Here is a 9031-nt window from a genome sequence, read left to right as displayed (position 1 = left end):
AAAAGCTTTTGGGCTGGTTCTGCCTATCCTGATGTGAAGAGATTAAGGGTTTGGATCATTCACCCTCCCAAAACAAAGACTAGAAATGAAAAGATTTGTGACAGGTATTCAAGAGGATTTCTGATTTCTGAGGTTTGATTCTGAGACAGACCAAGTGGATATCTCTGAATACCTTTGAGCTAGAAGCAGGAGGGTCTCTGTCTTCAGGGTGGAGCTCTAGGAGCTCTTCACTACCAGCCTCTCCAGCCTCTGGAGCTTCAGCCTGAAACCACTCATCAGACAGAGTTGCTTGTAAGATGGGGGACTGGTCCTGATTAACCCAAGTTCCTTCCAGTCCTTACTTATGTATGTTTGGGAGTTTTGGTAACTTCTCCTGGGAGATCTTACCCTTAGGAGCTGGGAGAGCGTCATACAGCTTAAGAGCAGGGTCTGGCACCTGGTTGGCCTTGCAGAGAGGGTAAGGGGCCAGGAGATGCTAACACGGGCCAAAGAGCTGAGGCTGGCTGGGAAAGGTTTGGAAGCAGGCCTCCCATTCCCTATGCATGTACATAGGCATCCTGGGTCACCCTGGGGCTGACTGTGCTGACCTAGCACTGTTTCTGGTAGCATCTCTCTTGGGCAAGGTATGGCCAACTCCTCAGCGCAGCCCCCTGTGCCTGCCCGTGGTGTCATGGGCTGTTGGGAAGCTCTGTCCCCTTAAATCAGGAGTGGATGGTAGGGCAGAGCGTGGGGCCCTGGGGCCATGCAATGCCCTGAGCATAGCTGTGCACCGGGAGCTCTGGGCAGCTCTGAACACGCTTCTGGAGAGATAAACCTGTGCCTGTCTGCTCCTGACCCTGCGGATGTCCTCGTCCTGGGAGTGTCTACCGAGCATCATCAGTAAGGCTTGCTTTTGAGATCTGTGCCGCCAGCCAAACGCTGGTAGGAGCGATGAAGGGCACCCGTCCAGAGGGTCACGATCCAGCTGTCTCTGTGTGCCTGTCGTACAGCTGTGCGCCTCGCCAGCCAAACCTCACAAATGTGTGGCACTGGGAAGCTGCTGGCAAGGAAATATTTTAAGAGCAAATGCAAGAAACCACTGCACAGTTTGAAGGTGTAATGAAGACCTGTAATAAAGCGTCTTAAAAAAGCAGAGATGCGGCACAGGTTCTGGTGAACTTTCTTTTTTCTTTTCTGAAAGGAAAACCGTAAGGGAATTTGAAGGAATGTTTTTGGTAGGTTTAGGGGGTGTGTGTGTGTGTGTGTGTAAAGTGGTTCAGTTTGAACTACTGTCACACAGTCCCCTTGTATTGAGGGTCTCAGAACTGATCAGAAAACACTCGGTGAGCAAGCAAGGTCTGTCACTCACCAGTGGGCAGGCATTGGCACTGGGGAGCAGAGCAGACCCGGTGCTGCCTGCAGCTGGCAGGGGTGAGAAATGCCTTTGTGGGAGACCCCCAGGTCCTCAGCACAGGCCCCAACACTGAACATCGCTGGTCGCCGCTGGGGAAATGTGGGCAGGAGCCATGAAGCGTGGCTTGGTGCTCAGTCCTGCGCCCGAGACCTGCACTCGGAGAGAGTCATGTTGAGGCTGAATGGGCATCATGCTGATGCCCTGGCTCTGGGGCAAACTGGGGCTGTGCACTGTGCAAAACTAGTGACTAAGTGGGGGATGTGAAGCATTTTTGCTGTACTCCTAGTGACCCCTGAAGTCTGTGCACTGGCCGGTCAGGTGCAGGGGCTGCAGCAGGAGGTGCAGTGGGGCCGTGTCCCCGGCGGGGAGGTGATCCTGCGGAGCTGCCGAGCCATGGCTGGCTCCTAACGCTGCCCCTGCACGCAGGGGACGTGATCGCTGTCTGCCTAGAAGATCATGTTGGCGACACTCAGGGACCCGCAGCGGGGTAGGAGATGGCTGATGTCAGAGCGATGGACCCGTATCTGTGGCAACCAGAATAAATAAATAAATAAAGCAAGCGTGTGTGCTGGAGCAGGAGGCGTACAAGCCGCTTCTCCTGAGCGCAGCTTCGCTGAGTATCTCTTAAGCAGCTTAGCACTCTTGCTCCAGTTTATTAGCTGAGTGCCTTTGTGTCTGCCGGGTGGCTGAGAGCATCCTGCTGCCGGTCCCCTTGGCAGGGACCCCGGGAGCCTCCCCAGCCCTTCATCCCTCCCCCCCCCCCCTGCAGCGAGGGCAGTGGTTTGCTCCGTGCATCCAGAGCTCGATGTGAAGCCACTGCTCGGTGGTGAATTTTGGCCCCGCCGCCGTGCAAGGCCGGAGGCGTCTGCCCGCATCCCGGTGGTGGGCCTGTCTTCAGGCAGGAGCCTGATTTCCAAGAGTGGCAGCCAGTGCCTGCGGGAGGCGAGCAATGCTGGAAGTGTCGTAGCGGAGACGGAGATGGATGGTGTTGGCAGCAACAGGACCATGTCTTACAGTAGATGGAGTTACAACAGGTATCGTCTATCTTGTTTTGGTTTGTTGTTTCTTTTTTTTTTTCCTTTTCCTTTCTAATACTGCAAGACTGGCAAGCTGTTTATATAAACTGAGACGGAGAGCCCTCTTCAGGAAAGCATAAACCTATACTTATGCCGCTTTTACTGTCGGAAAGACACCTGAGGCACCCGGGTCTCGGCGACTCAAGCAGTGGTGTTTGCTGTTTTTTAGTAGGCGTTTGTCTGGAAACCAGGGTGGTAGTTTTGCCCTGCTGTGGCAAGACCAGGGGCTGCTGCCAGCCCCGAGCAGTACAGCACAAAGGTTCCCCGGCTCTCTCCTCCGAGCAGGGCAACTGAGATGCAGTGATTGCCTGAGCAGTCACCTAGACTTCTGAAAGGGGATCTCTAGTAACTGCCATTCAAAGCCCTCGCCTAGATGTTTCCTACAAATACAAACTAATGCTTAGGAAAGGAAGGGGCCAGGGAGCCAGGATGTGCCTGAAGAGTGGTATTTTCAAGCAAGAGCTGTAAGGAATGCTGTGTGCAACCCAAGTACCACAGAGCTAAGAGGGCTGAATTAGGTGTCTCACTGAGACAGCTGAAATATTCACACCGTTTCATATCAAGATGCAACTATGTATGTGTGTTTTTTCTCTTCCAGGGAATGGAAAATTATTGTAGCGCTAGCCTTGCTTTTATGTGATTCATGGTTGTGACTGACAGGTTCTCAGGTTCTTTGAGCCTGGATTAAAAATAAAAACAACCTTCATACTATTTTTTTTTTCCTTTCACTTTTTGTCTGTATAAATGTTACACCTGAAATCCTGAAATGGGGCTAGATGCTAAGCAGTGTTAGCATCTCACTGAATCACTACTGCAAGCCACCTCAATATTCTGAAGAAATAACCTTTGGAAGTGGTTTTCAGTGCTTAAACACATATTCAGTGTCGCCCACGCTTCCCAGGTGCATGGCTTTATATGGTTTATATGTACATCTAGTGAGTTTAACTCATTTTCAGTACATTCATATTTCCTCAGCAGAAAATGTATACGGATACATACAGAGGTGGCAATGGGAACAGTGTCATCTTTGGAAAACATGTGTATATGTTTATGTATATGCAAAGCTGAGTTATACAACAAGCTGTGGTTTTATGCATATATTCTCCCACACAGAGGATGCTTTCTGTCTGATGCTACATCTTCAGCAACTGCAGCATTGAGACCCTGTAGTGCTCAGGTCTGTCCCATGCAGTCCAAGTTTGCAGTAGTTTTGATATCCTAACCCTGCAGTAAACAATCCGGATATTTCATAAAACCTCCTCTTGGATGCTTTCTCCCAGTGCTATCGCATTCTGATTTAACCTTATGTATTGCTTGCCATGTATTTCTCCAGTTTTCAGTCTTCCTTACCGTGACAGAGAAGTTGCCGATTGCTGTTTATTAGCCTTACACCCAGGAGATGTACTGCACTCGTGTCTACCCTGCTTGGCTTTCATGCTGCACCTGGGGGGGGGGGGAGAAATGCAATATTTCAGTGCCCAGGGTGGTTTCTTGGTGACCAGTTTCCAGATTTTTATATTTTCCCCACTAAATCCAAGCTCCATGAACCAATACCTGCATACTATATATTTTTCAGTGCTGAGAGGCTAAGTAGTGAATGGCTGCTTTTACTTATAGTCTTCCCTTTCTAAAAAACGGTGTGGAGTTGTTCTTGCACGCTGAGCCTGTCCTCCCACACGCCTCTTGTGCCCAGGCCCACGACAGAAGGAGCTACCTCTTTCGTATCCCAAACCCTAGTGGCTGCCTTGCCATTTGAGTTTGAAGTGCGTTCACAGCCCCATCTTCGGTCTCAGTGAGCAATGACAGGAAAAGGATTTGGATGAACTTTCTGCCAGGGGGGGAACCCTTTTTGAGGATCTTTGAGCATCTGCGGTGTGTGCCGAAGCCCAGGGACATGGGCTTTCCCTGCTGGGCCCTGCTCCAGCAGGGGGTGGGATGCCTTTCCGACCTGCAGGCTCAGGCAAAGCCCCACAGGCTGAGACCCTCCCCCGGCTGCTTACTTGACTGTTGGGGCTTGCATGGGAACATGCGGTTCTTGCAAGATTTCATGAGAGTTGCGCCTCAGTGTAGCGGGTTGTAGGAGCTTTGCTAGTCAAGTTAAACAATGTAATTTGCTCCTTCCTCAAGGGACACTTGTAACCTTGGGCAAGAAATGCTGCTGCTTGCAAAGCAGAGGTAAAGACTCTTACGTCATTTACAAAAGTCCTGTGAAACCACGTGATGATGCTTGGCTTATTCCTCCTCACCAGTGTGCACGAAACGTCATAGCTGGGGTTTAGGGCTGGGGTTATTCCAACATCAGCTGGCAGCAAAGAGAGCATAACTGATTTTTTTTGGGGGGGTAAAAACCCATAATATTTCCAGTTCTTAACTCTGTTACTCATTACGGCATGACCTGCAAAAGTCACTGTGCTTTTTTGCTTGTTCCCTCCTCTATTTCCTTGGAGTTAGGAGGGGTCTAGAAACATACCTGTCTGCACAGACATGTGGGGCAGCACCAGGAACAGCTGAGCGCCGTGCAAAAGCTAGTGACTGCTCCTGCTGATGCACACCCAGGTTTCTCCTCTTGATGTTGGTCCCCATGAATCAGCATTGCAGTTATAGAGGGACAGGGCCGATGGAGCAGGTGCTGCCTTTATAAATCCAATTGCATCTATAATTTTAAAAAATGCTCGATGTCAGTTGAATCAGATGAAGTGCATGAAACAGAGGTTGTGGCCTCTGGACTCTCTAAGACGCGTGATGGTAGAAACCCATGGAAAGGCGGGGAGTTGCTGTGTCCCTTTTAAATGGCCAAGCATGTGCCTTGCAGATTAAAGCACTGATGTGCAGTATGCAGATGTTTTTTCTAGTGGGGCTTGTCTGGCATTTATTGTGTATCTCAGCATTTGGCCCTGTGATTGTGATCCTTCCTTAGACTGGATGCACAGAACTTCTCTACAGGAAACCCACCGCTCATTCCTGCGGGTAGTTTGTGCAATGAAGAACAAGTCCAAACACTGGCTGTGAAACTTGAGGTGGGGGAGCCCCACGCAATGAGAGGAGACTGTTCAACAAAGTTCACTTCAGCTGCTCTCCTAACCAAAGGAAAGCTTCCCCCCTCCCCCAACTACACCAGTGCGTATGTGAAAAGGAAACAGGTACAATATAAAAAGCCTGTTAAAGATCACATGTGACATTTCCACGTCTGACTTGTTGGCCTTCCTAAAAAGCCAGTCTTGTCTTGGGCATATCTTTCCCTTCCTCCCGTTTCAGTGCTGTGATAATTTCCTTGTGACTCTGAACGTTGCCAGCCGAAAGCAGGGAATAGGCAGCAATTTAAACAAATACTAGGTATATTATGAAGGTCCTAAAAACACTCAGGACTTCTGCAGTCAACCAGCTAGTTCCTAGAGAAGGATAACACCGCTCTTTCACTCTCTGCTCTCAGTGATACCCTCTTTTCTGGACAACTACTACGCATTTCTATTCTGTTTCTTTTCCTCCTGAGCAATGTGTTACCTGCTCACCGTACCTATGGCCCCCAGGAGTGCAGAAATGCTTGTCTTCCAGAGAAGACCCAAACCTGCCCTTTCTCATGTTCTTGGTTTTCAGTGCTGGCACAGGTTTTGGCAGCTGGGCTGCTGCCCATCAGCACTCTTGCCACTCCACAGCTTTGTCTGGGGGCTGTGCAGCACCTCACTCTTGCGGATGCCACACAGGGACTAGTAGAGCATTTCCCCATCAAGCTCTTCAGGAAGTGTTCACCCATCCCAGTTCGCTGATTTTAAATATTGCCCACATGGGCTTAAGAGCCACCAGGTAGTACTTTCTTTGGGACTGATGCATTCCCGTAGGAGTTCATGGTCTGTATTCAGGGACTTTCACTTTTAAGGGGCTCTGCTGTGTGCTGTGGCAGTTGCTGGTGGTGCCCGCAGGTAGGACTTGAATGCCGTGTGAAGCTGACTTCCTCTAGGCAACTCGCAGCCAAACAGTTACTGAAAACATCCAATGTCAGGAGTGAAATGAGCAGCAGAAGATGGGGCGTTCAAAAGCCTCCTTGTGCTGGCACTCTCTGGAAAGGGAGGTGGCAAGTGGAGGTTTTAAACAGTGCTTCCTGTTGTACCCTGGTGGAAATGGAAGCTCAGAGAGGAGAGTCATTAATATGATAGGAAGGTGAAAATGGAGAACAGGTTTTGGCTGGTATAAGACTGCAGAGACATTCTCGTGAACTGAGCCACCTGAGTCCTTCATAGCAGTTCCAGCAGCTAGAGACCAGGCGGACTGAAAACTAACTCTCAACAGCACCACTCAGATTTGACTGCTGAAGTTCAAAATGGTGCTTGTGAAGGTCTGAGGGAGCTCTGATACCATGGACGTAGTTAAATCCAAGCTCTGGGGAGGCACCGTTTAGGAAAGCGTGCAGAATTCAGTCAGCTCATGGACACAGGAGGCAAGTTTGAAATCAAATATAGGGGCAAATACTGTAGACTGGGAATCTCCAGGACGCATTTGGGAAGACTGTGCAAGGCAGCAGTGGACTGTATGATTTTTCAAGGTTTTTTCAGGTGTCAGTGGCCTGTGCATAGCTCTTACGATGAGGGTCACAACTGAATGGCTAGTCCAGAAGGATTTTCTGTGGTAGCAGTAGAAAGTTTTGCAGCAGCAGGAATGGGTAGCCTGCAGATTATACCTATATGTGAACAGAGAGGTTAGTGTTGCTTTTTTTTTTGCTTTTTTTTTTTTTTTTAATAACCCGACAAACCACAAGAAAATGCAAGCTGTGGAGACGGTAAAAGCCGCAGTTTCTTCCTTCCTTGTTCACAATTCTTCCTGAGACCAATGCATTCACCATTTTTCTCCTCTATTCTCTTCGCTTCATTTCCATGCTTATCTTCTGTATTTTCCTGGAGAGCTTTAGTTCAGCCGTACTGGGCTCACAAATTAGCATGCTACGATTAATGTAGGCTTTACTGTTAGCGTTTGGAAGTATATTTTGGGGAACTTACTCCCAGGAAGTTTCAACTGTTGGAGATAGCTGAAAAGTTTTTTCTATTAATCTGTCTCTTTGCTATGTTCTGGATATCAGCATCGTTCATGGCTTCCTTTTGAAGCTGCGATTTCTGTTTTACCTTTTTTTATTCTGTGTTGAAAGCTATGACTGTGCATTTGGGTCAGGGTGTTTGAGGGTTTCAATCTTAAATCTTGTGTGAAGGTTTTTAAACTTCTCTACCTTTATCTTTTTTGGAACATGCTGTCATCAATGAGTAAATGGCGGTTGTCCTCCAAACTTCATCCCAAAAGGGCTTTCTTAAGGAAACTGTAATTTCTTTTTCCTTCTCTTCTTTGAAATAGCGGCTGTGAAATCCTGAAGCATGCAGGTACACTTCTTACCTTCCTAGGCTTGCTGCAGTGAGTGCATTTTGACTACGCTGAAGAGCAGCTCCACTCTCCGTTCGCAGCAGCACCATCTCAAGCACTGCATGCTGATCTGCTGTCAGGAGATGGGTGGCACATGATGCCCTGAACCTCTGTTGGTAGCTACTGCTAAGTCTGCTCTTAAGGGGAGGTAGCATGTTGAGGAAGATGGTTGAGGAGGGAGTCCCTTGGCCACTACCACCCTTCTCTCCTCTGCCATCTTGCGTCTTTAGGTGGTTTCCTCCTGGAGTAGATACCTTTATAGCTGTAGTCATTGGACAAAGCACCTGGATGGAAAAGAAGTGGAAATTGTTCTATGGGACAAAAGGAGAGGTAGAATCAGTCAGCTCTCAAGTGAAAGCAGAATAAAACATCCGTGTAACAGACAAATTTATGAGGATTTACATAGCAATGTTGCACATTTAGTTTGCTGGAAATCTGGTCTTTATTTTTCTTTCATAATGAAGTATCATAATATCAGTTACACAGGAGAACCTAGAGTTTGGGAATGATGTTTCCTTTCTTGAGTCAAGACGCGTGGAAAGATCTGCGGGTGTGTTCATGTGCATCCTCCCATGCTAAGGATGAATGTTTTGCGTTGGTTGGCAGCATATCCTTGGGGTGTATGAATTCTCCAGAGACTGCGTGGTGGCTTGTGACAGCCTGGCAGAGAGGTGTAGGAGAGAAAACTTCAGCTCCCACTTTGCTGAAGAAGAAATTTTAAAGCTTCTTAAACAGAAGAAGCCTGAGAAAAAATTTTAAACCTACTTGGCTCATGTACAGTGGTGCAAACCTAATGAACATAAGAATTGTGTTTGGAGCAGTAAATATTACAGCCAGCAGCTCAGCAATGAGAGAAAAGGGTAAGTTTTTAAGTGGAAGCCGCTGTTACAGCTGATCTTTCATTTATCCATAGTATGTAACACATTAGTTAAGAATTTACAGTAAGAGACAATCACTAAAGAGACGACTCTGCCTGGAAGATGTTACTTGTATGTTGTCAGTCATTTCATTATTCATTTTTTATGTAGAAGTGCACAAGCTGGGCCATAGCAATCAACAGACATCGCTGGTGTGTAAAACTTGACACCCCATCTCAAGTTTTCAGTGGGCAGGTTCCCAGGGATGGTAGCGCAAGACTGTGCGCTCTATCGAGAATTGGACT

General features: G+C 48.1%; 1 protein-coding gene across 1 annotated transcript in view; it reads left to right on the top strand.

Moving 5' to 3' along the window:
- The first annotated feature begins 2082 nt into the window (after positions 1 to 2082).
- Positions 2083 to 9031, top strand: part of TUB (TUB bipartite transcription factor) — a 167061-nt gene continuing 160112 nt past the window's right edge. The window contains exon 1 of the mRNA XM_055722004.1: positions 2083 to 2427. Within this exon, the coding sequence (XP_055577979.1) occupies positions 2372 to 2427 (56 nt within the window). The 5' untranslated portion in view covers positions 2083 to 2371. The remainder of the gene's footprint in view (positions 2428 to 9031) is intronic.

The sequence above is a fragment of the Falco cherrug genome, chromosome 10 (genome assembly GCF_023634085.1).
Source record: "Falco cherrug isolate bFalChe1 chromosome 10, bFalChe1.pri, whole genome shotgun sequence".
Classification (NCBI taxonomy): domain Eukaryota; kingdom Metazoa; phylum Chordata; class Aves; order Falconiformes; family Falconidae; genus Falco; species Falco cherrug.
Note: the sequence above shows the minus strand (reverse complement) of the source record. Positions and strands in the feature narration are given on the sequence as shown.